Source organism: Zea mays, chromosome 2 (genome assembly GCF_902167145.1).
Source record: "Zea mays cultivar B73 chromosome 2, Zm-B73-REFERENCE-NAM-5.0, whole genome shotgun sequence".
Classification (NCBI taxonomy): domain Eukaryota; kingdom Viridiplantae; phylum Streptophyta; class Magnoliopsida; order Poales; family Poaceae; genus Zea; species Zea mays.
This window is the reverse complement of record NC_050097.1, coordinates 90,825,805-90,847,431: the sequence shown is the minus strand read 5'-3', so window position 1 is coordinate 90,847,431 and position 21,627 is coordinate 90,825,805. Positions and strand designations below refer to the sequence as shown.

General features: G+C 43.3%; 1 protein-coding gene across 3 annotated transcripts; it reads right to left on the bottom strand.

Moving 5' to 3' along the window:
- Positions 1 to 6,482: 6,482 nt before the first annotated feature.
- Positions 6,483 to 12,974, bottom strand: LOC100273106 (uncharacterized). 3 transcript variants are annotated; one of them, XR_004855884.1, is made up of 13 exons: positions 12,614 to 12,974; positions 12,399 to 12,525; positions 12,107 to 12,234; positions 11,960 to 12,029; positions 11,767 to 11,869; positions 10,895 to 11,012; positions 10,447 to 10,528; positions 9,092 to 9,153; positions 8,514 to 8,586; positions 8,321 to 8,438; positions 7,603 to 7,683; positions 7,200 to 7,476; positions 6,557 to 6,916 (listed from the first exon to the last, which is right to left on the bottom strand). XR_004855884.1 is itself a non-coding variant. In XM_008669282.2 (12 exons), exons 2-12 carry the CDS (start codon positions 12,458 to 12,460, stop codon positions 6,743 to 6,745), a joined length of 1,032 nt encoding a protein of 343 aa, XP_008667504.1. In that variant the 5' UTR covers positions 12,461 to 12,525; positions 12,614 to 12,969; the 3' UTR covers positions 6,483 to 6,742. The 3 variants fall into 3 exon arrangements, 2 of the variants coding, with proteins under 2 accessions (XP_008667504.1, NP_001141027.1); XM_008669282.2 differs by lacking the exon at positions 7,200 to 7,476 and having other exon boundaries at positions 6,483 to 6,916; positions 8,355 to 8,438; positions 12,107 to 12,229; positions 12,614 to 12,969; NM_001147555.1 differs by lacking the exon at positions 7,200 to 7,476 and having other exon boundaries at positions 6,549 to 6,916; positions 8,355 to 8,438; positions 12,614 to 12,940.
- Positions 12,975 to 21,627: the final 8,653 nt, after the last annotated feature.

The following is a 21,627-nucleotide window of genomic DNA, read 5'->3' as shown; positions in this document are numbered from 1 at the left end:
TTGAGGCTCGGGGGCTACTGTCGAGGACCATAATTAGGGGTACCCCCAAGACTCCTAATCTCAGCTGGTAACCCCCATCAGCACAAAGCTGCAAAGGCCTGATGGGTGCGATTAAGTCAAGGCTCGGTACACTCAAGGACACAATCTCGCCTCGCCCGAGCCCAGCCTCGGGCAAGGGAAGCCGACCCCGGAGGATCTACGTCTCGCCCAAGGCCCCCCTCAAGCAGCGGATACACCTTAGGCTCGCCCAAGGCCCGGTCTTCGCCAAGAAGCAACCTTGGCCAAATCGCCACGACGACCGACCGTATCTCAGGAGCATTTAATGCAAAGATGGCCTGACACCTTATCCTGACGTGTGCCCTTCAGTCGACAGAGCCAAAGTGACCGCAGTCACTTCGCCGCTCCACTGACCGGCCTGACAAGAGGACAGCGCCGCCTGCGCCGCTCCGACTACTGTGCCACTCGATAGAGTGAGGCTGAAAGCAGCCAAGTCCGGCCTCGGGCGCCATAGGAAGCTCCGCCTTGCTCGATCCCAGGGCTCGGACTCGGCCTCAGCCCCGGAAGACGACGTACTCCGCCTCGCCCGATCCCAGGGCTCGGACTCGGCCTCGGCCCCAGAAGACGACGAACTCCACCTCGCCCGATCCCAGGGCTCGGACTCGGCCTCGGCCCCGGAAGACGACGAACTCCGCCTCGCCCGACCCTAGGGCTCGGACTCGGCCTCGGCCTCGGAAGACGACGAACTCCGCCTCGCCTGACCCTAGGGCTCGGCCTCGGCCTCCGCCGACGGTCTCCGTCTCGCCCAACCCAAGGGCTCGGACTCGACCTCGACCTCGGAAGACAGACTCAACCTCGACCTCGTAGGAGCCTCTGCCTCGCCCTACCCAGGGCTCGGACTGACCACGTCACAGGAGGGGCCATCATTACCCTACCCCTAGCTAGCTCTGGCTACGGGGAACAAGACCGGCGTCCCATCTGGCTCGCCCCGGTAAAACAAATAATGATGGCGCCCCGCATGCTCCATGACGACGGCAGCTCTCAGCTCCCTTACGGAAGCAAGGAGACGTCAGCAAGGACTCAACAGCCCCGACAGCTGTCCTTCCGCAAGGCTCCAGCGCTCCTCCGGCGGCCACGACATCACACGAACAGGGTGCCAAAACCTCTCCGGCTGCCACGACGGCATGTACTTAGGGCACTAGCTCCTCTCTGCTAGACACGTTAGCACGCTGCTACATCTCCCATTGTACACCTGGACCCTCTCCTTACGCCTATAAAAGGAAGGTCCAGGGCCCTCTTAAAGAGGGTTGGCCGCGCGGGGAAGGACGGGACGGCGCGCGCATAAGCCTCTCGCTCCCTCCCGCGCGGACGCTTGTAACCCCCTACTGCAAGCGCACCCGACCTGGGCGCGGGACAAACACGAAGGCCGCGGGTTTCCCCTTTTACGCCTGTCTCCCTCTGGCTTTTTCCCCCCTTCGCGCTCCGTCTCGCGCCGACCCATCTGGGCTGGGGCACGCGGCGACAATTTACTCATCGGTCTAGGGACCCCCCCGGGGTCGAAACGCCGACAATCATCATATCACGCATATCACTGCGCATGACTATGAAGGGAAAAGAAGGGAAATTGTTCCCATCGAGATATTGAGAAAGGAGGGGAAATTGTTATTATCCTCATGGTATACAGGTATATTCAGATGTTTTCACGATTCTGTGCAAGTCTTTTTAATGACAAGAATTCTTTGCAAAACGTGAAAAGAAGGGAAGGTGCTTTTCGCTTCCACTCAAAACGGTACATACAACTATTTCACTCTTTACAAATAAATAGTGTAAATACAAAGCATATGTACATTACACAGATGTTTACAAAACAAACCCATGGATGTTCCCAAATATCTTTACACAAATGCCTATCACTCCTCCCTTAGAATTTTTTCAGCTGCATCATTTAGAGCTTCATTCACAGCTTCGTCCATTATTTTATGTGCAACTTCAACTGTGGCTAAAACATCCTTGAGCTCCGGGTCATTCTCAGGTATGTATGGGTCAGGTGGAGGTGAAAGAGCAGCTGTAGAAAAGACAAGTATAATCATAACATAGGAACAGCCCTCCGAAGCGCAAGTAAAATAGGCGAGAAAAATACCTGTAAGTTCTTTTAAACGCAGCGCTTCCCTAGCTTCTTTAGCTACCTTGACTGTCTGGTGAACCTAGAAAAAAGCAAATATCGTATTTGAATAGGGAGTATAAGTAACCAAAGCAGTAAAGAGCAAAAATTTAAAAAATTTATCCAGCATCATCTCTAGCATATTCATCCACCATCTGCCTACCGCCCCTAAGCCAAACATCAGAATAAAATTTTCTTCCTAGTTCTGTAGCTTCGGCTCAGGGAGTCTTCATATCATCTGTCGCAACATCAAAATCTGACTGAATAACCAGCTTTGCATGCTCGCATCCTTACTTCTCAAGCAAGGAGACGACCCCTGATGCGCCCACACAAGCGCAGAAATCCCCTCGACCAGTAAGCACTTCGTCAAAAGCTTCAACCTCACCTTATATTCATTTTATAGCCCCAACGGCATCACCGTGAATAAATTCCTCTTCGCTAGAGAACACTCCAATATTAGTAAACTTGTTCTTCAGCTACTCGCAGCATCTAAAGGCAGCCGAAAAACTTTCTTCCTTCGACTCCCAAAGCTCTTCAACAATCTTCTGAACTATGTTCTTTTCAGTTTCGACAATATCACGCTTCTCTTTCTCAACTTCCAAATCTCCACTCACTTCATCAAGCTTTTCTTTCAATTCGGACATTTCGGCCTCTAACCTTAGGATTTTATCGTATTTTTCTTCAGATAACCTTTTAAAATTAGCACGATCCTCAACCATTTCGTTAGCAAACATATTTAATATTACTTCCTTCTCCTCGGTCTAATGCCAAAGCTCGAAGATTTCCAAAAGTAATCTGAGTGCTCTCGTCATCGACATCCTTTTTAGCCTTCAAGGCCTTACTAAGAATGCGTCCCTATGTGTAAACATACATTAAAAGTTGATCAAAAAGAATCATGCCTATCCAAAAATATACAAAATAAGCATGTCAAACCTTCAAGTTATTATATGACATACAGTCTGCAAGTTGGTCCTTCGACATAGCAGATAGCCCGTATTCGAGCTTCGGATAACCCATCTTATCCATTATCTCACGACAAACTTCAACTTTTCTACTCTCTAGAAGACAGTAGAGGTAGTCGTCTTCGTCATTACCTCCATAGACAAGAGAGCTTGGGGTTACCTTAAATGTTTCGCATAGTTTTGAACTTCAGCAATTTTCCCAGCAGTTAGTTTTCCCCCAAAGCATGGCGAATAATGTATTTGGGGCGTGCAGCCGACGTTTCTTTAACTGCTACTGAAGTTTTCTCAACTTCAGATACATATGTTCTTTCTTCTTCTTTTTCTATGATAACATCTATTGTTGAATAGATATTTGAAGCACTAGCCTTGTCCACAGCAAGAGAAGCCTCTAGGCTGACAAATGCCTTTAGCATAGTGGTCGCATTTTCAGTAGCAAACGCACTGAGTGGACTTTCGATAACCTTCGCCGCTATGGGCGAAGACGTCCTTGTAGGCTTCAGAACAGACTTCAGAACGTTAGCCATCCTTTTTCCTTTTCGGGGTGTTCCTCTAGGCGTTGTCTTAATCTTTGACTGGACCTCAACCTTAGATGGCACCTCTGGTTGCAAGCTAGCGAAGGGAGTTTCGACTTGGATTAGTACCTCTACACCCTACACTAAAATTAAGACATGTCAGAATGTTGCAACATAATAGACAAAACTAAAAATAAATATGAGTCAATATACCTTCGTAGGTGCAGGCAACAGAACCTTCAACATTTCAACCTTCGACTTGTCAGTTTGCACAACCTCAACATCAGTCTCCTCAGTAGAAACTTCAGATGTAGGAAGCTCCACTGCTCTATCCTCATAATAATATTTTGACCGACTTGATAAAATCTTAGCCTTTTATGTTTCAGCACAGCCGAAGGAGATTTCAAAGCATTTTTTCTTTTCTAACCTTTACTCGGAACAAGAAAGTTGTAGTCCGGGTAAACAAAGCTAATAGCATCAAAAACTCGATTCAATCTCCTCTTTCCACGAGCACCGAAGGCGATGGTAAGAGCTTCATCTTCTTTCCTCATGAAATTTCCGAGCATTTCATTGCTTATAGCTTCGATAGCATCCAACCAATCATCATCTGGCTCCCTGAACTAGCTTTTATACCGATAAGTATATTTTAAATAGACCAAGCCTCCTTTTCCAACAACCTGGATAGATGCGTCTCCTTCTTCCATCTTCGACATTTTCCACCCATTCACAAGAGGCCATACTTTAAACAATTAATCCTACTTTAAAAGCTATATACTCTTGAACCAAGTCCCTAGTACAAATATAGCTACAGACAACATTAAACGCTACCAAAACAAGATTGCGCTTCTTCAAATTCTACAACAACTGGCCTCTTTATGCCGAAGCAGGATATGATAGGCCTTTGAATAATACCCTTAAAACCCTCCATTTTGTCCAAGTCATTCTTCACATAAAACCATTGCTTCATCCAGGAGCCAGGCCACCTTTGTCGAAATATTGGAATAGGGCATTTGGCATCTGACCGATATACGAAAGTGTAGCAACCGAAGTTATTGTAATATTGTTCCTTCCCGGTAGCCTTCGCCTGGTAAGAAAGTTCATGGATGTTGCAAAAACAATCGTCATTTGGCTTCATACCTTGACTCCTTACTGCCCAAATGACCACTCCAACCCTGATTAAAGCTTCAAGTGTGGGTTGGTGAAGGTATATATCAAACTTCTTCATAATTTCCACCAATGTCCTATGAAGAGGAAATCAGAGTTCAGCCTTCATAAAACTTCGGTATACAACTATCTCATCTCTTTTAGGATGGGGGACGATACCTTCTCCACCTGACCTTGCAATAGAAACATTATGAAAGTATTTGCCCTTTATCGCCTCAATATCCCCGGTCTTAGACTTTCCAAAAACCATATAGCTAGGTTTCCATGGTCGTTCCTCAGCTTCATCAGTGGTCTCTTCAAAATCAAAATCCTCGCTATCCTCAGAATCATCTGACAAACCAACCAATATCTTATCGGCAATCCTTGCAACATTTGTCTTCTCCATAGCCTCTTGGAACTAAACAATTGCAGCTTCCTCACTTTTGTTGTCATCAGCCATCGCACACAAGAAGTAGACGAAATTGTGTGAGCAATATGAAAACCAACCATCGAAACTACGGAAAAACACGTGAGCTATTTTCAGTGAGCAATATGTGCAGGTTATGAATTCATTTTATATGCAACAATCTAGGTGCGCGTGGGAGAAATAAAATTCATAAAAAAATTCACCGATGTAAGGGGGACCCATATGTCATAATCTATGTGAAGAGCTTATTATCCTTCTGATAACTAAGCTTAGGAAACATGTTTTTCGTAACTTCAACACAAGGCCTTTGATCAATTCGCGGTCCAAGCTCGTTGCAAAGAAACGGACTAATGCCGCAAGGGGCTACCGTTGGGGGCCTTCTTCCCGCGAAGGTTCTTGAAACACCAAATTAACAGTCATTTCTTGGTATATGTTTAAAGCATTACAGATGCCCTCGACCGAAGTACCTTCGGAAGGACTAGTTGGAGGCACAGGAATATGCTTCGGAACATAATCAACAAAAAGCGGATAAACAAGATACGAAGGATGGAAAAGCCGAAGCTATTACCAAAGCAATGAAAGAAAAAAGACAACATCACCCTTGTGTTATTTACTAACGTATTTGTGAATTTCATGGACACATGTGTAATTCCACAGAGTTGTATCTCTCCCCTATAAATAGGTGAATAGTGCCCTACATAATTTTAGCTTTTTTGAGGGCGGTAAACTTCATTTCACTTGGTCTTTGAAATACCTTCGAGCTATCTTATACAAAAAAGCTCGGTATGTTTATAATATTTATATAATATGAAGGAGGATGAAATAAATAATGCTAAGGCTCAGGAGATGAGTTTCATAATTCATTTTTTCATTATCATTTTGTTCGATACTGTTTTATTTATATCTCCGTTTAAAGACCTTCATCCTCAAGTTAGCACTTCGAAGAAGTGATAACTTGAAGATGAAGGTTTAAATTTCTTAACTTGTGTTGCCTTGTTTTTTATGCCATACAATATTTAAAAACAAGATCACAGCAGGTTGCAAAACTTTTTTTGCGGTAAAGATAGCAACAGTTAGACAAATCCTTAGTTGCACTAGCATGTTTGGTTATCTATATAGGTTTTATTTAAGAGATTAATTATTAGCCTAGTTTAGTGCACAAACTCTCTTAGGTGTCTGTGTTCTGCGTTATTTATTCCCGATAATTGTTTAGATAACTTTTCGTAGAGCAAAAATGTTTTTAGTAAATTTAGAGCTCCTAATCTATAACAAAATAGATCTTCACGGCTAAGAATCCTGATGAAAAAAATGGGTACATGTTCCATGCAAGCATGAGCAAGGATTTTACCGCAAAGTCAAAATGGTTATGTCTACAGCTATTGATATACCCCGACGTGGCGACGTATATGTGTTACAACAATTACATAGATCATTTTCACAGCCCCCCCTGCGTGGGCACTGCCCCGTGCGACAGGGCCCACGCGCAGTGACCCAACTACACCCTGCAGTACCGCAGGCAATCCGCTTCCCGACACGCTGTTCAAGTGGATGCGGCTACAAGTCTTTCATGCATCGGTGTCGTGTATTTTGGTGGCAACAGAGAATCGACACTAGCAAAATATTCTTCGTCACTGGATGGTTCCCTGTTTACTGGCTTGTCAAGAACGCTGTCCGATATTGCGTCAAGAGTCTCCTCCAAGAAAGTTTTCACTGTCTGCACAAAGAACATCACACAGTTAATGCTTTACCATTTACGAGCTTCTGTCTTGAGAAAAAAAAACTTGAAATATACAAGAGTTGAATTTTGCTCATTTTCATTTCAACGTCAAAATGAGCCTTAAAACTAATAGTATGCCATTTGTTGTTTGAGTGGCGCAAATTTTAGTGAGTGGATGTGTCGGGAAGGTTTTTTGAGCCTCCATTTGGGAGTTCTTTTCCTTTCTTACAGAAAGGCGAAAGGGCCTCTAGCCTGGTGGTTAAGGACTTCCGAGTGGCACCTCCAAGTCCTAGGTTTGATTTCCCTCGAGAGCGTATTTCCAGGCTTGGTTCAAAAAATCTTCTCGCTGTGTCCCATCTACTCTCGGGTTACGATGTCCTGCCGGTTGGGCTGTTGTAGAGTGGACAGTTGATGCCGGCCCGTTAGTGATGGGTCAGGGTTCGGGGATTTTCTCGGCCGGGACCATTGTTTCGGTCTTTTCTTAATATAATACCGAGATGGTGGTCTTTCCCTCCCCGGCCGAGTTTTTTTTCTTACAGAAAGGATGTGTAGCACTCCTGCGTTGTTCAATAAAAAAACTAATATTATCGCTTGTTGTTTAACGCATTAATAAAAATGCATCTTCATTCTGTAATTATTTGTGGAAGCAGTGATATGGCAGGAGTGAGGTTCTATTATCTTACCTTGCAATGACGCAATGCAGAGTCAGCTTTGCGTTTCCATAGGCTGTTGCCAGGTTCTGAGTGGAATAAGTTTAACAGTGGCTGTATCAAAATCAAGTGATTCCCTCTGTCATTAACAGGGTTAAAAGGAAGTGATCTCAAGTGTATATAAAACTGGAAAAGGCAAAATACAATTAGCACTAGAATTGTCTTGTAAAATATAAACATTTGAAAATGTAGCTGCTACTTAATTAGAGAACAACAATACCAGGCCAAACATATAAATATGCTAGATCATTAGAAATGCTTCAGGTAAGTTCATTTGGCAGCATCACACCTTTTGAGTACTTTTTTTTGAAGCGCAATGGCACGAGCTCTGCCTTTCAATTAAGATAGGGAAAGAGTTTATGTACATGTTTAAATTAAAAAAAACTTCAAAACAGGGCGCCAGACAGCACAGAGGTGCAATAAACCAAAATTACTCTTAAGATTCTACACTTCCCAGGTTAAGGCCCTTTTGAGTACACGTCTCAAGACATATTTATTCCTGATCCAGGAACAATCTTTTATGACAATTTTTATGCATTAGCATTACAAAACTGCAATACACTTTAGTGTAACATGGCACAAAATTCTTTGCCATTACAAAAAAAAAACTTGTATCCAAATGTGATAGAAATATAAATGATTTGCTTAAATGGTAGATTCAGATATCCTCCACTTGTCAGAGTGCTCATACCGAAGTGTTTTTGTCACCAAAATGTAGCTCCTACCTTGACAAGTTGTCTCACATTTGGCCTGCTGGGGCCATACTGGTCAATTATTGAATCACCATAAGCTTGGTAGTTCTCAAGTATCTAAGACAGAGAGTTCATAGTTCAGATAAAGGGAGTAATAGCAGATAGCTCAAATAAATATGTCAACCGCTAAACCTGGCGACGAGAAATGTATCTTGTTTGCTTGCCATAGATTTCCCCATCCACATGTCCTAGCATGTTCCATGGACTGGAAAGTCCAGCAAATATGAAATTATAAAGACGTTATCTGACATTGGAGTTAGTACATAAATCAAATTCTTACAGAAAAGAAAAACCAATGTGACCAATATAATCTCATATATAGGGAAGAACTAAAGTGACCACTGGAACTGCAAAGCATAAGATACACTTGCAGTTGTTTTCTAACACACCAGACAGCTTTGTGTCATTTCGAGATCTATCTAAAAGGGTTCACTTTAGTTTGTGTTAGAGCCCAGATGTGGCATTAGCTGGCTGGACTGTAACATGGGAAAGGCCAGCCCATGGGTGACACAAGAAGCAGGCTCGGCCAATCTGTGTGGCAAGGGGCAGTCAGGCTGCTGCATTCACCAGCACCGTTCATAGGTCCTGTTCATCCACAGAAATGGTGCCAGATACCATATCATGCCATCTCCTGTTCTTTCCTTCCCTTGTATCTTTTGATCCTTGCCAGTAACAGTTTGCAAGTTCAAAAAAAAAAAAAAAGAACATACTTGTTATAAGCAGCCCGGCCAACCATAACTCCGTGTGCACCTTGTCTCATGGATGCACTAACCTATAACAAAACAAAAGAGCTGTAATCAAACCAACATAAGGTTAACATTCATGGAAGGTTTAGTCAACATTGTGCAGTCCCGATTAGCAGGGAAATGCAGATAGTTGGAGATGTCTCTAATGCGCCATATGAAATATCTTTATCTTGAGTGTACAGCAGGTTCTAGTTCTCTAAAAAAATTGGAGCCTAAAACAGTTGATAATTGATGCATTACAAACAGAAATTCATCTATATAAGGATATACAAAATTCAAGTCAACCATTGTTACAGAAAATATGCTTAGAATTTCTTGCATCTTTGCAAGGGATTTCTGAAGGGTAGCCCTGGTACAGTGTTGAGGGCTGTTTCACTGCGTCATCAGGTCACAGATTTCAAAAGAGTTCTCCACATTTGCACAGGTAGGCTTGCCTCGATTTATCTCTTCCCAGGCCATACTCACGTGGGAGCCTCTAGCACTGTGTCCGCCCCTTTTTACATGGGATTTCTGGTTCAGGTTATTCCAAAGGGTAGGCCTACAGATCCTTGCCCCTCGGATTGGAGAAGAGTTCTTTGATAATTGTTGGGAGAAGATTATCCTTGCTGTTGGAGAACTGCAGAAAGGCCTCGACTCCCTTATGAACCATGGGGCTTGGACCATTTGAAATCACTGCAATAGATGGGTATTTGATGCTGTTCCTCCTCATTTGGCCATAGCTTTATTGCTCTCTATCGAGGAATTACAGTACTAGGGTTTTGCCGGGGCTAATAGTATTTCTTACCTTTTCACCTAATCATTGTAGTAGTATGTGTTTAGGTCACAGTCATATCCTTGTAGTTTCCTAGCGCAGATGTGATTGTAATAACTAATAACGTCTTTGGGTGTGTGTGGTTTGTAAGGGTTCTTCACCTTTTTCTTTATAATATTAATGATGCACAACTCTCCTGCGTGACTTTATGCAACTAAAAAGTAGCTACATTTTCTAGCCATGATAAGATCACTCCACTTTAGAGGTCACATGAAATGCAATTACCATTGTAGTTTCCTAGCTACATTATTCAATGAGGTCATGAACTAGTAACCGAAAAGAATTGAAGCAAGGCAGTGAGAGACTGAGAGTGAGTGAAAGGCCATTTGGTTCGCAACCTGGCCTGGGGCACCCAGGCAGGTCGATCCAACCCCAGGTGCTAAAACATGAATACGTGGAATGGATGCTTGGCCAAGGCGATTTTCCCAGGTCAGGAGGCAAACAGGCCCTGAATTTCATTGACACTCTTCTGCAGGTAAGGAACACCAATGGTAATATGAGCACTTACTTGACTAACATTGGTTATGCCACCATTTAGAGTAAATTTTATTTCTGGGAAGTCCCGCAACAAAGCAAAATAGTACTCATATCTGCAATCATGTTGATAAGCAAATCTTAAAATTGTTCCAAGGAACCAAACTGACACAAAATGAAGCATTCAGCACAGGCATGTCCTGATCCAATTCAATAATGGCATTCTCTTCGCTATCTAGGTGCAGTGGCTAGGATTAGAAATACACAATTCAACAATTCCCACTGGTATCCACTTTCTTGATTATCCCAGATTGGATATGAGGATTAAAAATTCAGCCGTACAACACCTAATAGTTACAAATGTTTCAATAGCTACGATAAAAGAAAGAGCAGAACAATCACGGACATGACCATTCCTCTCTAGAGATATTATTGGTGACCATCATAAATGTTTCCTTATGCAAAAAGATGGGAAAACATACTTCAATGGAGGAATCTTCCGATTCTCTGCGGGACTGAGACCACTAAGCAATGCCTTCCGAGCATGAATAATGAAATGCCTGGTTGGAGATTTTGAGATAACTTTATCTACAAATTCACCTGGTGAAAACCAAAAAATGTAGCATATATTAGAACATGTCATTATGCTAACAGAGTAAGGGAGAACTAACCATCAAGAAAGATAAGTATTCCTTAAAAGAAAGTATACCGTGAAAAGCAATGGTTGTTCTGGAGTCAACAAGAAATTGAACTTATTTCTAGAAAAATGCAATTGAACAACAGATTGGAAAGCAGTCAATCATATCGTGCACTATAAAGTCAGAACAAATGAGACTATTGAAGGCATCTAGCATAAAATGAGTAAGGAAATTCTCAAACGACATGGGAGAGTTACGTGTCATTTCAATTATAGAACAAAATGTAAAGAAGAGGCTAATAAGCCAAATCCAAGTGAAGATCAATTACAGACATGCCATGAAACTTGAACCATGTGGCACCAGACTGTTTTATTAAACTTGAATAACAAGGTGTCCAGCTGCTACGAGATTGTTTGAAGTAAAAAGAATTCAAATTTCTAGAGAACCAGATGCTGACGAAGCATTAATCAACTAATGTATGCTGCCACCATTGTTGCTCTATTATATCTATTCTGCCCATATGGAAAACTATCTTCCTTTTGCAGCTAGTCCCCGTTGTTCATTTTCTTTGTGAACATATATGATTCAATACAGTGCAAACTAAACTCAGGTTGTATCAATCCAATAGAGTGTAATCTCAACTCGGGAATCCCGTCCTAATCTTAGGCAAGCCTACTGGACATTTTAGAATGCCAGGATTTGTGAAGAAGACTCACATAGTTCTTCATAAGAATCACGATCGTCAACACCAATTCTGCATTTAACACTAACTGGGACATCACAATTAGCTGCGATAGTTGACATGGCATCTCCTACAAACTTCAGAAAATGGAATCAACATTAAATAAGGAGATAGGAAACAGATATCAACAATCATGGATTTTGATATGTTGAATTCATGGAGCAAACCTCTGGATCAAACATTAAGCGAGCACCAAAGCAACCATGACCAGCAACTTTGCCGCTTGGACAGCCACAGCTGTCACAAAAGTAACATGTAAACTATTCGAAAATAGAAAGCACTGCATGATTACATGAGGTACAAATGAGTGTTACTTTAGGTTGATCTCATCATATGAATAATCATTTGCCAGTTCTGTTGCTTTTGCTAAATTTTCAAGGTTACTTCCACCAATCTGCAGCACAATAGGATGTTGTTCCTCCGGAAATGCTAGAAACCTATCCTGCATATTTGACAGTAAGCAATTAAATTAATCAGCTTTATCAAGAGAGAATATACTTCTGTGGAAACAAAGTGACCCATATATTCCGGAAGAGTTATGTGGACCTATTCTTTATCTGCCAGGCTCGAAAAAAATCAAGATAAGCGGCAACATAACACTCTAACCAGGTTATCCTTCTGATGCACGATGGTCTCGGCGACGACCATCTCAGTATAAAGCCAGGCATGCCGCGAGATAAGCCGCGCGAGCGTCCGATAGTGGTTGTCCGTCCAGTCCATCATCGGCGCGACGCTGTTGAGGGCCGAAAAGAAATACTTGGAATCAGCTTAAACCCAAGAACATTACCTTGTCAGGATGTCCATGTGGATCGTCCGTTCACCTGAACAATGGAGGGAGATGCTTTCCGGCGGCCGGCGCGGTGGTGGAGCTCGCCGCTCGGCACGGCTCCAACCGAGGAGCGATAGACAAGGAACAACCACAGAGGAAGGGGCGAGGACTGCGGGGCCCAAGCGGTGGAGAGAGTATGGCTTGACGCGCAGCGGCCCGCATCGCCATGGCCGTGTCCTTCCAGAGCGCTTCCGAGAGCGGCGGCCAGCACCCTCTACTTCGAGATGCGGTCGCCGGTTGCGAGAGGCCAGTGGCCGGCAGCGCCTTGGTCAGGACCACCGCCCGATCTGAAACGAACGGAAGAAATTGTCTCGTCGGCTTTCTAGCGGAAATTGCAATTCAACGGTTCGGTCAGTCGGCTTGTTTCACTGGAGCGTTTTCAAAATTGTCACGTTATCTAGAATGATAAAACGATGAGTAAAAAAATCCTAAACAATGCAGCATTTCATTTTACGGTACAACTAAGCGTGGAGATGATTAGAATTTGACTATGACTTTGTTGCCTCCTTTATTATATGGATCGATCTGTATCCATGAATTCTGGACCTAAGGATAAAATTTCGAAGGCTAGTGTTGAAAAGGACAAATTTACAAATCTCTTGCTAGTGTGTCGACATATGTCGTTAGGATATGTTGGGACATAGCTCTTAACCATGTGATTCCATGAACAGGAGCCATCTAATCTAAGAACGCACACGTCTTCACATGTCCCTGTGCAACAACAGAACAAAGCGCATGATCACGCACGACAAACCATCCTTTGCACCATGAACCACAATCATGTTTCGTCCTGTTGCGCCTTGTCCCCTCGGTCGTGACAGTATCGTCCAACTTATAAGAGCACAATTACGAAAACATCCGCATCGACAGTCGTTTTAATATACTTGAGCTCATATAGATCTCGTAGACAGCCGAGTATCCTGTGACACCCCAATCCATCTCTTGAGAATAGTAGAGTAGGGGTAGATTTTCAAACAAAAGAGTTGAATATATTATTTGATGCATTCATCTTGGAGCATGTTTTTTGCTTGATAAATAATTGCAATGATTATTTTGGATGTTACAACTATTTGTCCTTGTCAAAGATATCTTATTTATGAATACCTCACAAACACTTTGAAGGTTTACAAGACATATTTTGGGTATAAGTGGTCATGTGTAGGCAAAAAGAAAAAGGAAAGGGATTTCAAAATTCAAACAAAAAAGAAAAAGGGAAATGTCTTCCCCCTCCAGGCGCACGCCCGAATTCGGCCCACTCGTCCCGCACCCCACGCTCATGCCCACGTCCCCTCGCCCTGGCTAACAAGCGGACCCCACACCCGTTTCGCTGAAAGGTGGAGCCCGGCTGTTAGTCTCTTCTCCCCCTTTCCCTGTTCTTCTTCTCCCCTTTCCTTCCTCGCTCCGACGTCATCGTCGTGCCTCGCTGACATGTGCGCGTGCGTGGACGACTGACCGCGAGATCTTTTTCCTCTCTCGGGTGGAGCTCCCTTTCCTTTTCCACGCACTCATTTTCCTTGTCCCACTGCTCTACTTCCTTCTGCATGAGCACCATCGCATCGCCATGGTCGAGAAGATCTGATCAGATCAATCCCGGCCAATTTCCTTCCTTCCCTTACCCTCTTCTGGTCTATAAGTACCGCCCCGAGCTCTGCCACTGATTCCACGCCTCGGTGCCTGCTCCCATGCTCTCATGCGCCTTGCCCACGTCTCGTCATCGTCGTCGTGCCACCGCCCCTTGTGGCTGTGCATCTCCGAAGCCTCCGAGTTCGCCCCGAGGTCGTTGACGTGATCCTCAAAGCTTGACGTCGCTTGCCCGACCTTCTCCGAGCTCGCTCCATCCGCCATTCGACCTCGCCGCGTCACCCCAACCTCATCAAAGCTCCATCGTCCGCCATTCTTCGTCGCCAATCATCCTCGCCCCTTCTACCCTCTCGGTGAGGCCTCTAACGTGCTCGCGTTTTTCTCAGCCTCACCTCGAGCCTTGCCCTAGTCATGTTGGCCGCTCGGAGTGTCATTCCGGCCGACTCTGGCGAGGGTCCAGCCATGTGCCACCACACGCCGCCCCACACCCTAGCATCGCCCCTCTTGGCTCTCGGAGTAGCGCGCTCGAAGCCCAGCCAAGCCCCTGTCCATTGGATTCTGATCGCGAGGATCGTTTTGCTTTAAACCGAGTCGGCTCACCCGATTAAATTAGAGCCCTTGGATGTTGAAGAGCCCGACCTTTTTAGATAATCACGGATAGGTCCTTCCATAGAGTAAAAGCCTTACGATTAAGTCCCTGGTTTTACGGTTAGGTCCCTGGAGTCTGTTTTTCTCTATTATTTGACACTACCAAAGTATTTTGACCATAAAATGCTTGTTTCAAATCCAAATAAATTGATTCTTATTTTGTTAATTTCCTAAATTTATGCTAAACATTTTAGCATGATTTTTATAGCAGTTTTACAATCCCTAAAATTTGAGTAATTCTAGATTATTAGTAGGTTTCTCAGTTAAAGTTTTTAAAAGGGAAAAAGAATCTTTGTTTTCAAAACCAAAAATAGGGAGGAATAATAGGCTAGCTATCTTTCCCCCATGAGCTTAGTTATCTATGCCTTCTTTTGTTTAAATGATTGGTGCATGTTTATTGAATGGTGTATGTTTTCTTTATTTGGCATGTGTGCTTTTAGAAGACGCTTCTATGATAGAGGATCAGGAACAGTTTGAAGAAGACCATCAAGACTTTTGTGAAGAAGGCAAGTGGACATCTTTCCTTGCATTTCTATTTGATCCCAAATCATCATGACAACTAAGTTCATGCTTTATGATATGCATCATCATGATGGGATTACCTACTTAACAATTACTAGTCTTTACCAACTCGTACCTTGATTAAACATGGGTTTTATGCTTTGCTCATTACTTGTTAATGCTTTAACTCAGCTTAATGTTATCACTCCTTTTATGCTATTATTGTTCTGAGGATTAAGCATGTGCTATCATTATGGTTAATTGGATAATTAGAAAGATCATGTTTGTTGAAATTGGAACATGGAGTGACCACTTAGGAAACCATTGCAACCACGAGTGCCATCATGGCTCTAGCTTTAGCAACTAACCTAATATGCTTAGTGCCTAGTAACCTTACTTGAAATATGGGAAAATGGGGGAGCGGTGGATGGTGGTAGCTCACGTTAACATGGGGGTGTAGTCTTGGCTAAGCTACCTCACCTAGAGGGCCTCCACACCGACTTGGAATCCTTGCGGGTTTCTTCGTACTATGTTTTGTGAAAGCCTCATGGTGGATCCCTAGCCATTCACCTCAAAAGTGAATGTGCGAAACACAAACCTAGGCTAGAGAGGATACACGGCTTGTGGGTAAACTTGTACCACTTCTGCAAAGTGTATAAATGGAAATATCATTTGTGCTCACGATTAACAGCGACCTGGACCCTCACATGATAATCAAACATGAAGATGGAGATTAAATCATTATTCTTTTTGGATTCAGGTGGTTCACTTAAGTATAGAGATGGCAATGGGTAAAAACTCCCTAGGTATTACTTGTCCAAACCCATACCCGCGAAGAAAAAATACGCCCGCTAAAAAACCCATACCCATGACGGGTATAAAATTTTGCCCAAACCCATACCCATGCGGGTTTCGGGTACCCAACAGGTTTCCCATACCCACTAACATCAACATAAAAAATAATTCATCATGTAAATGACAATCAATACATTAATAAGCTAGCATAAATGGAACAAGTGATAACTAATTTTAGCCTAAAATTTGTTACATGGAGTTTATTTCAATTAGAACATATTCAATTAATAATATTACGAGACATATTTATAAGGAATGTTGATTTTAAGGCGAGTTTTAAAAACCCATGGGTTTGCGGGTATGGGTAGTGGAAGAACAAACCCGTGCCCACGTACCCGTTGGGTTTCCATTTGAACCCATTAACAAACCCATGGGTAGAGAAATTGACCCAAACCCATACCCTAATAGAGCAAAAACCCATTGGGTTTCGGCAGGCCCGTATATGGCCCAGTGCAATTGGGCCGACGGAACCAGGCCACCAATATCAGTAGGCCTCCAATTATGAATTCTCCATATACACGTGGTCCATGTATGCTGGTCCAGGATATACTTGGCCTCCAAATTTGTGCATTACGATTGAAATTCTAGGCTTTGTTTCTTCCTTCCGTAGTTCCGCCAATCTCGCTAGCTGAAACGACGCCGATCTGGGAGTGCGCCGCCACCACAAACGCTCCATCGCCAGTCATCACGCCATCGATGCCGAGCTACTATGGGGCCGTGATCTCGCCGTTGCCGACGCTTTGACCTTTGCCGCACCTGGACGTTGCAAGGTCGACGCAACAAGCCAATCGAGACTGCAGGTATGTGATCAGGAAACACTCCATTGTTTTTTTTCCTTTGCTTGCAAATTGCAATCGATAGGCAAATGATTTACTTATAAAACTAAAGTTTATGTTAGTTAATTCTCCAATCTAAATACATATGGTTAATTGCAATATTATATAAATATAGGCCTCCACTTTGTGTTTTGCACCAGGCCAAAATAAACTCAGGTACGGGCCTGGGTTTCGGGTAGCGGGTACCCATTGCCATCTCTACTTAAGTATTTTGCTTAAGTATTTTCAAGATGATGATTAATGATACTCATTAGTTGGGTTTTGGGAAATACTTACACTTCGTAAGTAGGTGTTGCTAATAAAAGTTTGACCAGCTAAAATGCTAACCACATAAACTCTCATCCTATCCTTGCTAAGCTTTGCATCTTTCCCCCTCTTGCTGAGTACCCACCGTATGTGTACGCGTCACCCTTGCTTAATTTTGATCAGAAGAAGGCTTTGACGAGGACGTCAATGATGCCTAGATCTAGCGATGCGCCGGTCATCTTCCTGTGAGAGATTACCCATGAGAACTGTTGTGTTGTGATGGAATAATGTTTAAGACAATATGTCATTTGAGTTGTAATACAGTACTCTACTCTTATTTTAAGATTCGAGCATTGTCTCTTGATATTTTACACTTGTGATGTCAACGTATGTGTGGAAAATGGATCCTGGCACACATATGCTATGCATTCGATTTTGCCCCTAAAACCGAGTGTGATAGAAGTTGTATCAAAGTAGTGTTGACCCTAGGTCGCTAGATTAGCTAGAAATGGAAAGCCAAGCCTATTCAAAGCTTATTCTATTTGCTCCCATAAAATCTTACTTTATATAATGGCTTATCTCTCTTATCTTCACTTACCTAAAACATGTTTCTCTTTAGGTCAGATGGCTATCAGCAGGAAGACTGCATGCAAGAGCACCAGCGGACGCATTCGCATCAACACTGGAGCCTTTCCACCACCTTCTTCTCCTGAGGCTAGACTTTCTCGCATCACAGTGAATGACATCCCTGAGGGATTTGATGAGCAGATCGAATACTCAAAATTTGAGAATGAGGAGGAGCCCATGGAGGTCGAGCAACCCTAGGATCTGCCCCAGTAGAACTTGGATGTTGAGCTTCAGCAGGATGCTCAACCCGAGTTGCCTGTAGCACCGATGGTCCCATAAGTTGTTATTCTAGATGATGACGACGAGGACTTGGAGCACAAGATATCTAATGGGAACGTATCCTCAGGAGAGACGGACTTGTCCGATGAAGATGATGAGAACATTATAGAAGCTTAGCCGGAGGCAGAAGACCCAGAGGAGTTCATCGACATCGTTGGGATGGGAACGCTAGAGCGATTGATTTCTGGAGTTCTTGATCCAGAGGCCCCTGCACCTTATGTTCCCACACCAGAGAGCCCATCACCTGTGTTCGCTCCGCAACCCGTGTGGATGACTTCGGTTAATCACAACAATGGTCTGACCCTTCAGTTTTCCCGTATGCTTAGGAACCTATTCATAGCTTTGGGATTGGGCGAAGTTATAGTGACCTAAGTTTGTGTGTGCCTCTAGCATGGTCTTGGACTCTACCCTTTCGAGTATATTCATCCATTTTTTGAAGAAGTTTGTCTAGAGTCTTAGGAGGCTTCCTAGCAAAATACTTCGTTGTTGGACCTGGCCGAAGCCCCTTGATCATTGCTTCAATGATGATTTCATTCGACACTGTTGGTGCTTGGGCCTCAAGTCATAAAAACCTTCAGACGTAAACCTATAGGTACTCCTCATGGTCCTGTGTGCATTGGAATAAGGCCTGAGCTGTCACTGACTTTGTCTGAAACCCTTGGAAACTCATGATCAACATGTCTTTCAACTTCTGCCAAGATGTTATTGTTCCTGGCCAGAGAGAGGAGTATCAGGTCTGAGCAACACTTTGGACCGCCATGACGAAGGACTTGGCCATGACGACTGTATTGCCACCATAGGATGATATGGTTGATTCGTAACTCATGAGGAACTGCTTTAGGTCTGAGTGACCATCATACATGGGAAGTTAAGGTGGATTGTATGAAGGTGGCCATGATACTGCCTGCAGCTCTGTAGCTAAAGGAGAGGCTTCATCAAAAGCAATATTGTCATGGTTAAAAGCTTCATACCACATATTTTCGTGGTTGGGTCCTTCCTGTCAAAGATCTCTCTGGTGTTGTTGATACTCTTGATGCTCAGTATCATGTGCAATGTGTCGCATCTCTTCAGCTGCTTCACCAATCTTCTTTTGCAGCTCAGATAATCGAAGAATTTTTTCTCTTCTCTTTTCCACCTACTGGTGTATGGCTTCAAGGTTATTGATTTCTTGGTCTAGCTCCTCATCCTGTGGGGTTGGGCTAGCGGCCTTCCATTTTTGGCGTCGAGCTTCTCTTAAAAGAACTCAGTCTTGGTTGGTGTCCAGAGGAGCAAGAACAACCTCTAGCGCTGTTGTCTTCTTCGGCGGCATGATGAAGGTGGTCGTTAATGAGTTCAACGTAACGGAGGTGGGTGCCAATGTTGGTTACTTGTTCCCAATTGCTATACATAGTTGAAAACAAGTCAACATAATATTAAAAAGATTGTTGGGGGTCTTCTTCCCTGCCGAAGGTCCTCAGAATAAACAAGCTACTTTGATTCATCTAACAAACATGCTGCAATACCAAATGCCGAAGCTAGAACAGCAAACCGAGGAACACGAGGGATACGACAAGGCTTCGACAAGTATCATAGCTTCGGCTTAAGCTGGTTCCGAAAGTCACACGACAAAACAAATCGAGAGTAGAAGGACTTATTTGTCCTTAGTATTTGTGTTATGGCAAATGTATAGACATCAGGGGCACAATTGTAAACTAGCCTGGGCTGCATCCCCTACCTATAAATAGATGAACAGTACCCCGTACTGTTCATGCGATCATCAAAGTGTAAAGAGTGCAATCTCAATTTCCCATTTACCGAAGGTCATTCTCGTATTTTCCTTCGCATTGATCCAAAGGTACAAACGTAATCATATATTCATGTATTATTCATAATATAATGATAGAAACACATATATAAGCAACTAATGAGGATGAAGCATTTCAACATCCCTGACATTTACCAAAGGAGTTATCTCAATTGTCCATTTACCGAAGCATTTCAACACATATATTCATCTTCGAATGAGTTATCTCAATTGCCCATTTACCGAAGGTCGTTCTCGTATTCATGTTAAAAAAATAATCAACCTTTGTCCTCAAACGGTTATCCTTTCGGGATAACTCCTTCGAAGACGAAGGTTGGGTTTTTAATTGAATAAATCACACCAGTATATTAGCTCATCCATGGCATTTCAACATTTCATCTATCCTCTTTTGTATCATAAATTTACAATTGTACGTTCGGCTCAACAGAATGAATTAGAGCGAAGGTGTACTAGGAAAAGATTACACGAGTCAGTCATTCCGCCCTCCAAAAAGGTACTTTATGCAGGACACTGTTCATCTATTTATAGGGGATCGTACAACTTCGTACATCTGTTGTTGCATTACGATCCCTTTCTATATGGTGGAATTCTATGCCTTCGAATTTATCTTTAATTTTCTTGACCGCAGCGCGGTAGTTGCCCATTGAATCGATGGAGCAATTCCAGTCTTTGTTGACCTGGCTGATGACGACTAGGGAGTCACTGTATACCATCAGTCTCTGATGTCGAACGGCACAACACTGTTGAGCCCATGTATCAAGGCTTCATACTCTGATGCGTTGTTGGAGACTGGGAACAAGAGTTGATGTGTGCTTACTTGGGTTGGTCCCCTTTAGGGGCAATGAAAAGGATCTCAGCCCCTGCTCCTTGCAATTTCAGTGATCCATCGAAGTACATCTTCCAAACCTTGGTTGACTCAAGGTTCTCGGGAACCTGGTGTTTAGTCCACTCTGATATGAAATCCACCAGAGCCTAGGTCTTGATTGCAGTGCGGGGTCAAAACTCTATGTCGTGAGCTCCAAGTTCGCATGCCCACTTGGCTGTCCTTCCCACTACTTCTTTGTTGCGGAGTATGTCTCCTATTAGGAAACATGTGACTACTATGACTTTGCGATTGTCAAAGTAGTGACACAACTTTCACGTAGTGAGGAGTATCACATACAACAACTTCTAGACTTGAGAGTATCTTATCTTGGAGGGCCCGAGGACTTCGCTGATGAAGTAGACAGGGTGCTGAACTAGGAATGCATGTCCTTGTTCTGCCCGCTCGTGTAACACCCTGAATTTGGGGGTATAAAATTTCTTTCCTAATATCCACCAAATTTAAGTGTTACCCTCTCTTTTCTTTAAATTTTCTTTTCTTTTCCTAAATAGTGGAGAGTTATTTTGTGTATGAGTGTATATATATGTATGTTAAGTGTAGTAAAATAGAACCCTAAAAGAGTCCTTGATTTTTTGCGTAACATGCCGAGATATTTTATCGTATGTGAATTGTTGTGGTGGTGCATCCATTCAAACTCGTGAAGTATATTTGAACTTTCGATTCAAAATTTATATCTAAATTCAAATAGAAATAGATAAAAGAATATGAAAAAATAGAAAAAACAAAAGGGCCCAGCCCTACTTCTT